This window comes from Lactuca virosa, chromosome 5 (assembly GCF_052849685.1).
Source record: "Lactuca virosa cultivar CGN04683 chromosome 5, Lactuca_virosa_CGN04683_v6, whole genome shotgun sequence".
Lineage (NCBI taxonomy): Eukaryota > Viridiplantae > Streptophyta > Magnoliopsida > Asterales > Asteraceae > Lactuca > Lactuca virosa.
In genome coordinates, this window is record NC_136430.1 from 72474544 (window position 1) to 72488681 (window position 14138).

Sequence of the window (14138 nt, forward strand, 5' to 3'; positions counted from 1 at the left end):
TATGACCGGTTATGACCGGACGTAACCTTCTACAGCCGATCATAATGATCATATGTGAACAAAAAAAAGATAGTTACCCAGATGTGAACAAACCGAAAAGTTCTTTACCCAGACTAAAGAACTTTAGTTAAAGCCTTATAAAAGAATTAGAAATAAATCCCAAGTAAAACTCCCAAATAAAAAAAACCTTCCTGAATAATAGTAAACTTGATAACCAAGTAACTAGCACTTCATGCAACGAGGAATCAGTCTCACACCATGCAACATCATCAAAACACAACTACTAAACAAAATTCATAATAATGTCGATACATTTCTTATAAAATATGATATTACCATATACAACATACCATCTTGCCTTGGGAGGAGAATCATCAAAAAACACAGATTGATGATCCACTGATCGATCCTACGCCTCAGATTTGTGGATGGAAAGAACCATTCAATGAATGTAAAATGTGAGACGTAGTAAATGAAAATTATGAATGTTAAAAGCTCTCAAAATTCCTGTAGGCATGCCAGAACTGACGAATACTTGGAAGCACATGTTATACGTAACAAAGCATCACATTTGCTATTCTTTACAATCGTGTTAGACAAAAAAAATGGCATTTATCAAACAAAACAAGCAACTACCCAAATTCAAAAAAGATAACATATTACATACATGTCCCGAAGAATCCTTAAACTCCACTGATCCGTGAGCTTATTTGGACGTAAATAGCAAGATTCTCATAGTTTGCTACACAACAAGTGCTCAGATTCATACCATACAAAGTTACTATACCTTCACATACTTATCAACATAGCCCTGCAAAAAAAAAAACATAAGAAAAATTGTTTAACATTATCAACGTAAAATAAACAAAAAATAATTTATTTACCATTACAAGCTTTGTGAGCTTTCTTTGCGAGGAATCAATATATTGATTTATTTTGGGTTGGGACTTTGGTATTTGATGTTTCTTCATAGCTCCAGAAACTTTATCAACTGTCTTCTTAACAATCGTCTTAAACGCCTCTTTACTCATATTCCCCTGTCTCCAAGACGGCTTCAAAACCTCCTTCACAAACTCCGCAAGAGAAACCTTAAAAAGCTTCATCGATCTCGAATCCTTGTTTTTCTTGTTTTTCCCGGGATTCTTCACTTGATCGATCTCAACCTCTCCCGTCGCGACATCTGGCAAGTCAATCGGAGAGCTCGGACTATCGTTTTCCACCGCACCCACCTCAGCATCCCCCGTCTCACCAAACTCATCGTTTTCCACGTCAGCAGCAGCCTCTTTCTGCTTCGTGTTACTGTTTCCTTCTTCCAGATTTGAAGATGGCTCGATGCTGTCGAAGAGCGGATCGTATTGGTTGTAAGATGTCCCCGTGTCTTGACTGATATTGGTGGTCAAAGGGTGGTCAAAGGTGGATGCGTAAGGGTTGTAGTGGGTGGTTAAGATTCTAGATTGTCCAATGTAAGGTTGTTGCAAGGGTATTTCGGTCGCATAGGGTCTGAAAAGGGGTTGAAAAGGGTAGTTGAGTTGAAGTGGCGGCTGAGTCTGAATCTGATGATACTGTAACAATGGGCCACTGATTTGGGGGCGGGGTGGTGGTGGTGGAAGTGGAAGTGGAAGATTGTTCCAGGCGGAAGGAGGTGGAAAGGGCAACAGAGGATAATTTGAAGAAACTGGGACAGGTGGCGTAACTGATTCGGTTACAGGTTGTTCAGGTGGGTGGTCAATGGAATTGACTTCTTCACATTGACCTGAAGGGTCAACGAACTCTTCTTTGACCTTGTCACTACTTCTATCCGATACCTCTTGGTGTTTGTTTTTATGACGTCTAAATTCGTCATTTTTCTCAGATTCATGAAAGTTGCGACATGGGGCCCCACGCTGACTTTTGTTCCGTCTGGTCCAGTCAGCACCGGTTTCTTCCCGTTCCCGTTGCCTGTATGGTGACCTGCTCCTGCTTCTTTTCTTGGGGGACCAGCTGCAAAACAATGACATAGATTTTGATTTAAAAAAACACACATTGGTAACTTTTATACCCAAAAAAAAAGCATTAATTACAATAATACCTGCGAGACCGACTACGTTTCTCCCTCCTCCTCCGTGGGCTCCGCCTCCTCCTTACATTAGGTGATCGACTCCTACTTCTACCTCTTTTACCACGCCTCCTGCTGTAGTCATCAGAGTTGTCACTGATACCACCTGTTTTGACTAGTCTCCCAAACTCATCCACTTCTAATTTAGCATTACTATCATCTTGTTTCTCCAAATCTTCTGTTGTTGAGGAAGGTTCTGGAATTTTAGATGCTGTATTCAAAGAAGCTTCCACAAGAGGTGAAGATAGTGGCCCTGATTTTGGGTCTGAAGAATTCTTGGATTCTATATCTGTTTGCAAAGCATGCAAGAATGTAGTGTCTTCTTTACTATGTGGTGAGACTGCTACAGGACTGACGTTTTCAAAATGTAGTCCATCATCATTTTCAGAGCTATCATTAGAAGCATAGCCTTGTATAAGTCTAATTGGGTTTGTGCCTTCAATGAGTTCACCTGATTGGTTCACACCCGAAGATTCAGAGATGAATATATTTCCATCTGTTGCATCTTTGTGTGATATATGTTGTGAATTGCATGCATGTTCTTCCACTTTTATATCAACTTCATTGGATATAAAATCAGGTTTATGCTCCTCTGGCTGTGTGATGTCATCTAAGAGCAAAACAGAAAAATTGTAGTTCATAATGAAGTGTTTGCAGGATAAAAAACTTTGTAATTTTGTAATGAAACTAACCTTCCATATCCATGTCAGAACCAGCAGGGGAATGAGATATATCCCTTGTGTGACTCCCATCAAGCAATTGCAATTCACTTGAACTGCATTTCTTTTTCATCCATTTATAATATGCATGTGAAATTGCAGCTTCACTTCCTGGTGGTCCTCCAAACAGAAACTTAAAATCCGGATTATCAATCTCCTTTTGACAGGTCATGTCTTCAAATTCATTACCATTCTTTGCAATATACTGGCATAAAACTTCAATCATTCGAGTTGTATTCTCATCTCTAGGCTTAGGTGGAGGGATATCAGACGTAATATTAAGGTCAGATGTATCTTTCACACCCGTATCAGAATCATTAACAGCTGTGGAGTTTAAATTATCATCATTCATGTCAGCAACAGAAGGCTTTCTAGAACTTGGACTGAGTTCAGCATCTGTGGAGAGAGATTCGTGAGGAGGAGAAGGTGGAAGTGGTGGAGGTCCTGGAGGAGGAGAAGATGGTGGAGGTGGTGGTGGTGGTAGGTGACCCAATGATCCAAAAGGAGCACGTGTAAAGTAACTTAAAGAAGGTGGAGGAGGTAGTAAGGGAGGAGGTGGGAGTCTATAAAAATGTTGTCCTTGTGGATGTGGTTGTGGTTGTGGTGGTGGTGGTATTCTTGAGTAAGAGTGTTGTGGAATCAAGTAAGCTGAAGAGCCTTGTTGGAGTGGAGGGACAGCTGGCAACCTCTGCCCAAATTGCTGATAATTCCCCTGATTATACATGGCAATTGGCTTTAATCTTAGTAAAACTCACAACCCTAGCTTCCACAATATAATAACACTTGCAGCAACGAAATCATCAGCAATGTCTCCGTTATAACCCTATCAACCATAAATGAAATCGGTATGATCAAGCCACAACATGTTTCCTTGTTTTTTTTTGGAAACGGCACATGTTTCCTTGTTACAGAAGCATTAATAAACCAGAAGCATTTAACATATAACTTAATTGTAACTTAACAAAATATAGCACAAGTGGAATCAGATGAGATTATTTTGGGATCTGAAGACAAAACTACATCTGTCGGAGTAAGTTCGCAAGTGTAATAGCATGGGAAACAAAAGCTAGTCGGAGATGCAAACCCTAACTTCTCTACCATGCTCCGTTCTTGTGTTCTAGACTGTGAAAGTTTGAATTTCGAAGAAAATAAAAGAGAGGATTAAGCAAATCATGAAAGGTACACTTTATAAACGTCTGGATGGTTCAAGGATAATGCAAGCAGACTGCGGAGCAATGCATAAATCTCAAGCCATACTCCATTATCCGAGAAATTAACATCAATTACACATTTATGCTTATATAACAAATCATGGATGACCAGCATAGCTCATGAACGATACGCATGACAACAGCAACACCACCACCCTTCCTTTATATCGTAGGAAAAGATTTTTGAATAAGATTTGCATAACCAATTTTAGAAAATGTTTGATTTAACGAATTTGAAATTTGGATTACCTTATTAATCCTCTACGACACTTGATAAACGATTCAATTCATAAATCTGTGGAATTAATTCGCACATCAAGAACCTTGAGGTGGAATCCCTAATAAATCCTTCCGGAATCAATGAATCTTGTTGTTATGGTGATATCTGGAAGGCAGATACGACGGATTTAAAGGATCGGGAAAAGGCGCTCGAGAAACGAATGACGCGAGCGGAGGGAGGGAGGGATAGCAGTGATGGGCTGATGGCAAAGAGGGTTTTTGATTTTTGCATCGTTATGTTTACGCAGCTACAACACTTGTTATTTAACGACTCAAAAATTGTTCCTATAAGATAAAATCAAAAAAAAAAAAAAAGAAATGAAATTCGCTACATTCATTTGGTTATGGTATTTTTGAAATTTAGGAATATTGTTTTGTAGTTGATGTAACCTGGTTTCTAATCAGTAAGGGTAGTTGATGTAATGTTGGTTCTAAATATAGGATATGGATATGGAGTTGACGACGTTAATGTCTTTGTTCCGAACAAAAAATCACATGAAAACCTATCAAGAATGAGCTCGATCTTTAGTGTGACTTCATCGACTAAGGAGGGTCATGCTTTGACGATTCTTTAAGATCAATAATCAAGGGATAAAGTGGTTATAGGTGATATTGGGGGAGTTTATGGATGGGGTAGATGATGTATTTACCCTTTTATTGGGTCAGGAGATCGGTTGATGAATAATTGGAATTTGAATAGGACCCGTGATATAAACGGGGTGTGACTTTTACACAATTAATTGAGCTTAATCAAATGTTGGTAGATGTGCAACCTTCCGAAAACAAAGATGAGTGTTGTTGGAATATGAATGACATGAATCATTTCACAATTAAAGATAAATGAAAATATATTGATTATTTGAGTCTCCTCAATGCAATTTTTGAAACGAGGTGGTGTAAAAATGTCCTTATTAAGGTAAATATTATTGTCCGACGTGTTCTGTTAAGCCATATTCCTACTAGATGAAATCATAGTCGCAAAGGGATTGAGTTGGAGTCGTTAAACTGCCCAACATGTTTGGAAAAACAAGATGTTGATCATTTATTTTGGTCTTGTGCGATGACGGCTTTCCTATGGCGAAAGGTGTTTTTGTGGGTTGATGTTATTCTTCCTGAAAGAGATAAGCTTATTGACGTGTTTGATTGGCTTGATGAGGCTAATATATGTGTCGTTATTCGGGTGGTATGGAAGTTCAGAAACGAGATGAGTTTTTGGAGACATGATTCATCGCCGTAAGGTTTTGTTTGATAGTAATAGTATATTATTCTTTTTTATGGTATGTTAACAGAAACAAAAAAGTAAAGACATTTCAGAGTAACTATCCAAAATCCTTTAACTTTTATATCTATGTAATATTCTTTGGTTTCTAGCTCCTTGTTGGTAGTTCAATTGTTCAAAAAAAAAACATAGATATCCTTATTCAGCCCGATATTATTATTGACTTTGCCAATATATAACATTGTGTCTACATCAACATAATCGTATTTTGTCGGTTTTGGCCTTTGGGGGTGTTAAGATCTTTTATATGATGTGTATTCTGGTGGCTAAGTATATTGTTGTTTTTGTTAAAACTACTAAGTGTATAGATATGTTTATAGAAGTTTAAAAGGAAATGGGTGTTTTGAATGAAAAAGTGGTGTAATATGGGAAATATCTTGTTGATCAAGTTGTGCCCGTAGCCTTGTCCATGATTCACCTTGTTATGTAAATTACATTTAAAAAGGGCCATAGCCCATAGGGCACTTCGAGCCATATAGATTAAGTGTTTGGGATATCAGACCAATCTTGCAAACTTACAGGGGGAGTACAAGGAATGTGAGGTCGTGTTGTGTAAGATGAGGATAATGTTGTTGCTTTGGAATCGAAGAATGTTGAATTGTAAGAGAAACTTGATAAGGCTTGGAAGGATAATGTCGATATATTTTGTTATGGCTATCATATATTACCTCTTTCATAAAATGATCCGAACTTGGAAAAGACCAACAATTGGAACTAAGGTAACCTCGATGCGCAATATGAAATTGTCACAAATACATACTACCTCAAACTTTTTTTTATAGATCGTTTAATTTTCATATCAAACCCTCTTAAACACATTTAAATCATAGAGATATTTTAGTATATGTTTTTGGTCTTAAAAATTTGTAGGTTTTAACATTGTGATGTCGGATATCGTAAAATGATCGCATGTATATAAAACTAGGTTTGTAAACGGCACCAATAGAGACATACTTTAGATTCCATGACAATTATCTTCATCCTTAAAGCAGATATCTCTTGGATTATAGATATATAGTCAACCAAAATGGGTTTTTATCTGATGGCTAAACCAAAAATAATTTATTACCTCTATTGTAACATGCTGATTAATATCATTGATTGTCTTCAATAACACTCAAATACAAAGAATACAAACATCTCGTTCAATGAAATAATTTTGGGTCGGAAAATTGATTTAAGCTTCGAGAAGATATTGAAGATTACTATGAATATTATATTACAAAACGTTTAATTTTATAAAGTGAATTTCTCAATTGTACGGTGATTAAGAGAATTTTATGGTGCACTTAAACCTAAAGGCAACATAACAAAATACTTATAAAAAAAATTACAACGAATGTAATGATTCACTATGAAATATATGATCATATAATTTTAAAATCATAACTATTATGGTGAACGTGGTGCACGTAAGTCGGTCTTTTTTATCATTGAAATAGATTGGATAAACAACATATAAGTTTGGGGTATTAGAGAGACAATATAATATGATGGTGATGATCCTGGGCAATACATAACAAATAGTAATAAATTGATAATAGAAAAAAAATTAAAACATTAAGTAAGAAGAAATGGTATTTTTATTGGATCAAAACTAAAACAAAATAAATCTCTAGGGACTGTACAGGATCAAACACACATATTAACCGAAACCTCAGGTACCATTTATGTAATTTACTTCTGTTTTTATTTATCTATTATTTTTATTTTATTATCACTTTAGTGTTGCAATTTAAAATGACATTATTTATTCGGAAGAATTTTGGTGTTTAGGAACCGATTCTCCCCTCTATCTTCGCTCTGCTCCAGATCTGATCCCAGAACAACACTCCAGGTACGTGCCATTGTCTCTCTATCCCTCTACTTTTCAATTCCGATTTTGCTGCTCGTTTTTTTGGTGCGATCGATATTTTTGTTAGTTAACTAAAGAACTGCCGAGAAATCTGCCATTTGTATTTGTATCGACTCGTTGCTCAGCATTTTTTCTTACATGCTAATATTCTGCGTAATTTTTGAGCTGCGATTGATGCGTGGATGTCAGATCTGGCGTTTTTAGTGTGTGATTCATGTTTATCTCCATTTATACCCTTAGAATCGGAACAAAAATGATCGCGCTACAAATATTGTAGTCAAATTCGTCATGCATATGTCAATAATCTCGTTTTCGCAGGTTTATGATGCTGATATGTGTTAGTATTAGGAATTGCTTTTCGATTGTGTTTATTCGCGTATAGATCCTCTATATTTTTTGGCATCGATTCAATAACTTCACCGATAGCCTGATTTATTAGAAGAAACTATCTATGATACAGATGATTGATATGCTTAGCAACCATAGAATATCGAATTTGTGACATAATTGATTATTGTGTATAAGCATCATGCTAGCTGCGTAATCCCTATTGAGAGCTTAATTCTGGTTTGAAATTGGAACTATATGATAAGCACATTGTGGTTGTTGATTTCTGAATTGTGACCTTACAAAACTTGAAAGCAGAGATCATGGGTCGTGGTGTGAGCAGTGGTGGGGGGCAGAGTTCACTGGACTACCTTTTTGGAAGTGGAGGTGAGCCAAAGCCCACTGCAGTGTCCACAGGCAACACAGAGTCTCCTCCAACCCAGGTCCATGTTGCCGCCACTGAGCCACCTCCGCCTCCTAAAACTGCCGCCCCAATAACACCACCAGATATTACAAAACAGATTCCAGCTGGTATCCAAAGTAGCAAGCTTAACAACTACATCCGAGCTGATGGACAGAATACTGGCAACTTCATCACGGTATCTGTTATCTTATGAAAACTTTACTTTGTGCCACACATCTCATCTTTATAAACACTATCATACAAATCTCAAGATTTTAGATAGAAATGGGGTGAAAGAAAAAAGCAAGGTTTTAGAATGTAACATGTTGTTGATTTATTGTAATTTGTGAATTTACAGGATCGCCCTTCGACCAAGGTTCATGCTGCTCCAGGTGGAGGGTCTTCCTTGGGATACCTGTTTGGTGATGGTAAGAAGTGATATTTTTTGTTGTTGTAAAATATGAGAATCAAGTATTTGTTTGCTATCCGTTTGGATTTTGGGTGTGGTTTAAAAAAAACGTGGCAGATTTCGACTTTTAAGAATTGTAATATATGGCTATCGGTTTTCATAATGTTTCAAAAATGGCAATGAACATATCTATTCAATAATAGTCACATTTTCTTTTTCATTATTCTTTTGTATTCACCATGCAATCCTTATATTCCATTTTGGGTTAAATGTGTATCCATTTAGGTCAATTCCAGTTTTAATCTAACATACTTTTCATGCATAATAGCAACATATTTTAATTTTGGTTCATTATAGGTAATGTAGTTTTGTCCTAATATACAATTGTAACCTATTTTAGATTTCATTTGTCTGGAAACTTGAGGTATATATTTTATTGGGTTAAATGCTCATATTTTTACCGTCTACTTTATCAAATCATAATATTGTGTTTTGCATTTTCATCTAATGGTCCATGAGATATGTGAGAATCGAGATGGCTTATGTTGTTGGTGATTTTAATGTCATACATTTTGGGTAATTGGATTTGTACATGCTAAATGAGATTAAGAGTATAATCTTGCACTACCACTTAAACTAATTTTGTACTAGTAAGGTGTGTGAAATGTTAGGCTCTTCATTTGCTTATTAATGTTTGAAGCAAGATGAAAGATAATGCATATATGTTAATACCGTACAATATACCAAATTAGGGGTGAACATTTGGATCGAACCGGTTTTGTAGAAATTGGTGGACCTTGGACCGGACTTGCTGAGGAGGCTTACCAGGTCCGGTTTTTCGACATAGGGTTTGGATCGAACGGACCGGCTCTTGGATTTTGGACCTGACCTATTGAGGCTTAGACTTAGGTCCCGTTTGATAGTTACTGACTGAGAAAATGCTGATTGAGAAAGGTCTGTCTTGGTAAGAAATCGTGACTGAGTAAGAAAATCATGTTGTTTGATTGTATATCTGAGTGAATGTGCTGACAGGTAAAAAATGACTATTTTACCCTACTTCTTTATACAATTATGAAAAATGATATTTTACCAAGAATTAATTCACTTGTATACATTAAATTAATTTGTATGATGAGTTTAAGGATGAATGTGAGGATATTACAAATACAACCAAATAATTACAACCTTAAAAACTACATCATAAGAAAAGCAGCCGGAACCAATTAACCATGTATCCTACATATTAAGCAAGGATAGGTAACTAAAAGAGAGACCACCACCAATACATCCAAAACTAGAAGAAATCATAATTAACAATCAAGAAATCCACCAATACATCTAAAACTAGAAGAAATCATAATTAAGAATCAAGAAATCCACTCTCTGTATCTTTTCTTTTAATCATTCATTCTTCCAGTCTTAACATCATCGATTGCAAATACATCTTCATTTCAATACAAACATTTCTTTTATCAATTTAAAACACATCTCCTAAAATTAATTGATTAAATCAAAATCAGGTAAACCTAATTAATCTACCTGCATGTTTCCTATCTGTTGTGCAAATAGAATTAGGCGTATGATACATATGAAGATGCAGAACAATGTCTCCCCAATAAAGATGCTCGTGTCCAGATTCTGTCCATATGAACTGGGAAAAAAGAAGATATTAAAATTGGAATTAGAAGTAAGGAATGACTTCGTATACATACCTTAAATTTCTCAAACCCCACCAAAGGCAATATAAATACTTCTCGAAGAACTTACAAGAAGCAATTTCTCTTGTGAAAGCATCTGCAAACATTCCAAATTTAAAAGGAGAAGATTCATTGCTAGCATCACATAGAGTTCTCAAACATGTGGATTCAAGCCAATTTTGTTGTGATCTGGATTATCAAAACTTTTACAATCCAAAAATTTCATACAAATTGAATCAAGAACAGAAGCCGTACCTGATAAGAAGAAACAGAAATCGTCGATCGATAGGGGCCGAGGCTCGAATCGTCGATCGGTGGGGGGAGATGCTCAACTCGTCGATCGTCGCTGAAAGATAGAAGAAACGGGGTGAAGGATCTGAAAATTGGAACGCTTGGGCAAGGGCAGTTTTGGAATCGTTAATCTCTTTCTCAGTCAGTCAATATCTCTCATCTTTTCAGGTCAGATCTAGCTTACCGAGTAAGACATCCAAAATGCGCGTATCAAACAACTTTGGCTGACCGAGTCAGCCAAAAACGTGTGACCCAACTCGGTCAGAGGTATATTAAACATGACCTTAGGCTTGGTTCTTGGACGTAGGGGTGAGCATTTGGACCGAACCGGACCGGATCGGACCAGCTCTTGGACCAGACTGGTTTTGTAGAAATTTGTGCACCTTGGACCGGACATGTTGAGCCTTAAGCCTTATCATGTTTGGTTCCTAGTTCTTGGACGTAGGGGTGAGCATTTTGACCAAACTAGACTGGCTTTTAGACCAGACCGGTTTTGCAGAAATTGGTGTATCTTGGACCAGACCTGTTGAGACTTACCAAGACTTACCAGAGGTGGGGTCCAAAAGTCCATATGTAACAAAAATTTATAAAACAAAGGTACATTATATATGTTTTTATAACTTAAAAAGTCTATATTAATAGGAAGGTCCATAACTTAAAATTTTATAAAACAAAAACCCATATTAATGCAAAAAAACTTGTAAAAATCATTTTAAATGGTGTGTCTGCGTATTCTTTGAAACAAACACATCAATTACTTTATAGGGAAAATGACACAAATACCCTACGAACTTTCTAAGGTTTACCCGTTGAGTCCCTAAAGTTTTTGTCGGGCTTTATGGGTCCCTAAACTTAGGATATGACCTGCTCTTTTAGTCCCCTTTTCTTCTAAACCCGATTCACACTTAATTTGTACCCTTCTGAACCAACTGCTCATCAACATTTTATTCAGCCATTACAACCACCATAACCCACCTTAATCACCATCGAATCAATATCATAACAGCCCAATCTAAACACCCTTATTCCTCCCCTTTGTCTCGTGAAATAAGCCACCATTGGAGCACCCATAACCCATAAAAACCACCAGCCACCACAACCAATCACCTGCAAGAAAAAAAGAGATTAACTCTTGTTTTCTCTGTGAACCTCATGAAACCCACACATCCTTCTCAACATCGCATCCATCAAACCTGCAACTCGGAGGGAAAAGGAGAGGTAACTTGTGCGATTTTGAACAGAGAAGAAGGAAGGGCGGGGTGAATTTCTTGAAGAGCTGAAATTAAATCAAAGAAAATAGTGGAATGGGGTTGTGATCGAGAATCGATTAGAAGGAGAAGAGGGCTGTGATCTTTGGTGGGTGTGTGTGACGATGGAGGGTGAAGACGGAAAGAAGAGCAGTGATCGATTTCTTGGGAGAGTACGAATTGAGTGTGAGTCGGCTTTAGAAGAAAAGGAGAGTTTTTTTTGGTACGAATTGATCCCCGAACTTATTTTTTTGGCTTTATAAGGGCACAATGTGAGTTTTTTATGTCTAAAATGTCACTGAACCGGCTATTACAGGTTAACAGGGACTAAAAGAGCATGTCATATCCTAGTTTAGGGACCCCATAAAGCCCAACAAAAACTTTATGGACTCAACGGATAAACCCTAGAAAGTTCGTAGGGCATTTGTGTCATTTCCCCTTACTTTATATTGCTCAAAACTGATTTTGAATATTCAAAAGGGCTAATGTCATAAAAGCTTTTAAGTTTTCAAGAAATTGTTGGTTTTACCTAATAAAAAAAATTAATATGCATTTTCTTTCAAAAATGTTTTATCTATTAAATATAAAATTATATACCTTCTTAGTAGTTGTTTATAAATTTTAAATTACAACTAAATAATTTGTTTTTGCTTTGTCTGTAAAAATTGGATAATATTATAATTATATATCGTTATAAAATGTTATAAAATGTTATGTCTTTTGAAAATCGAATTATAAAAACCGATCCAATCAAATTGTAATTGAATTGAATCGGATCAGATTTGAATTTAGTTTGGACTTTTCGGATCCATATTTTGAAGATCGAAATCAATTTGGATTTACTTAATTGGATCGGATCGAACTGATCCATCAAAACGAACACCCCTAATCAATGTTATGACTGTGTGTTCATGTGTGAAATAAGGAGCTGCTTCTTCTTCCCCCTTTTCTTTGTAAAAAAGGGTGCAAAATCTATTTTACCCTCTATACATCTCTCTCTCCCTCTTTCCTTGAATCTAATTTTGCAAGTCTTGGTGATGACTGAAATTTTTGTGGATGTTGCAAAGTATGGTGATTGCTGCCATGACGTTCTTCCTTTCGATTAGAAGCTCTAATCCTATATTTTCCCTCTTTGAATCCCCTCTTCTTGAATCAAATCGAAGGATGGTGATTGTGGTTGTGATAATCTCTCTCTCTCTCTCTCTCTCTCTCTCTCTCTCTCATACATGCACACACACAACCTAACTCCCTTGAAATCGCATGTCTCTATTCTCTTGTTATGTATTATCGAACACATGTGTGCTGGATGTACAATTAAAACAAAGAACATAGTATTTCTCTTGTTGTGCGTGTTTATTTCGTGCCCCTTTCTCTCTATCTACAAGTGTTAGTCAAAGAAATATGATGATGAACATGGCGCCGGGAGAGGGAAGTAATCCTAAAAAAAACTTTGAATCCGAGAGATCTGGTAGACGTGGCCCTTCCACTGTGCTTATTAAAGCTTTTGCATCAAACCCAAATTGTCTACACAACCGAGGATTCTTGAGAAACACATCGGACATCGAACAAACGGGAAAAAAAAAAACATCATGATTCTGCTCCTGTTGGTTGTGAATTGGAACTTGGGGTTCGAATTTCTCCAAACACTTTTTAAAAAACTGCTTATTCCCACCGCAATAAGCTAATAAGCTAAAAACATATTTATCCAAACACCCCCTCATTACCAATTTATATGGGTAGAAAAATAAGAGGATATTTAATTTCTCGTTGCAAAATTTGTGTATAAATAATTTCCATAAATATTGATTTCTTCAACAATTGTTGATGCGGATTCAAGATTCAAACGCAATCTTTTTATTCTACATCAAACAAAGAAATTTATTTTGACCCACCAAAACATCCAAAAAAAAAAAAAAAACCAGAATGCCTCACCTGTTTTATGTTTTATAGAACATCGTTCTCTTTCTGTATTTAGAATCTCATCAAAATGTTTTTCTTTCTACAAGAAATATGTTTTTCAAGAATTTAGGATAACGCCAATATTATTTGCAATTCTATATAATATTTCATGTGATACAAAACTTGAAATATATTTGTTCGAAATTTACCAAAAATTGAACATTCATGTACATTTTTCCATCAATAATTACTTCAAGTAATTTATTATAACCTCTTTTATTTGGGCAAATTGAGTTTTTATAGCTTCAACATTTTTAACATGACATTCTCAACAAGTCACAGACAAAGTTCAAGTAAAACACTTCTGAGAAGTGAACCATAAGAAGAAAAGTTATTCATATTGCAATTTGCAAAGAGCAAAAGAAGG

The 14138-nt window shown here is 36.2% G+C and overlaps 2 protein-coding genes across 2 annotated transcripts; one reads left to right on the forward strand and one right to left on the reverse strand.

Moving 5' to 3' along the window:
* Positions 1-525: 525 nt before the first annotated feature.
* On the reverse strand, positions 526-4527 carry LOC145114868 (uncharacterized). Its single transcript, XM_079050986.1, has 5 exons — positions 4275-4527; positions 2788-3637; positions 2069-2705; positions 885-1980; positions 526-811 (listed from the first exon to the last, which is right to left on the reverse strand). The coding sequence occupies exons 2-5, from the start codon at positions 3536-3538 to the stop codon at positions 782-784; spliced, it is 2514 nt and encodes an 837-aa protein (XP_078907112.1). The 5' UTR covers positions 3539-3637; positions 4275-4527; the 3' UTR covers positions 526-781.
* Positions 4528-7309: 2782 nt separating this feature from the next.
* On the forward strand, positions 7310-8797 carry LOC145116805 (protein SPIRAL1-like 1). The gene is made up of 3 exons (XM_079053118.1): positions 7310-7420; positions 8084-8364; positions 8527-8797. The coding sequence occupies exons 2-3, from the start codon at positions 8089-8091 to the stop codon at positions 8605-8607; spliced, it is 357 nt and encodes a 118-aa protein (XP_078909244.1). The 5' UTR covers positions 7310-7420; positions 8084-8088; the 3' UTR covers positions 8608-8797.
* The last annotated feature ends 5341 nt before the right edge of the window (positions 8798-14138 follow it).

What these genes read in the sequence shown, in the direction of transcription:
- LOC145114868 (XM_079050986.1), bottom strand. Translation starts at nt 3,538, where the DNA reads ATGTATAATCAGGGGAATTATCAGCAATTTGGGCAGAGGTTGCCAGCT. An exon ending in AAACGTAGTCGGTCTCGCAG is followed by an intron (nt 1,981 to 2,068) that starts GTATTATTGTAA and finishes ATTGTTTTGCAG; the next exon opens with CTGGTCCCCCAAGAAAAGAA. An exon ending in AGCTCACAAAGCTTGTAATG is followed by an intron (nt 812 to 884) that starts GTAAATAAATTA and finishes TTTTTTTTGCAG; the next exon opens with GGCTATGTTGATAAGTATGT.
- LOC145116805 (XM_079053118.1), top strand. Translation starts at nt 8,089, where the DNA reads ATGGGTCGTGGTGTGAGCAGTGGTGGGGGGCAGAGTTCACTGGACTAC. An exon ending in ATACTGGCAACTTCATCACG is followed by an intron (nt 8,365 to 8,526) that starts GTATCTGTTATC and finishes GTGAATTTACAG; the next exon opens with GATCGCCCTTCGACCAAGGT.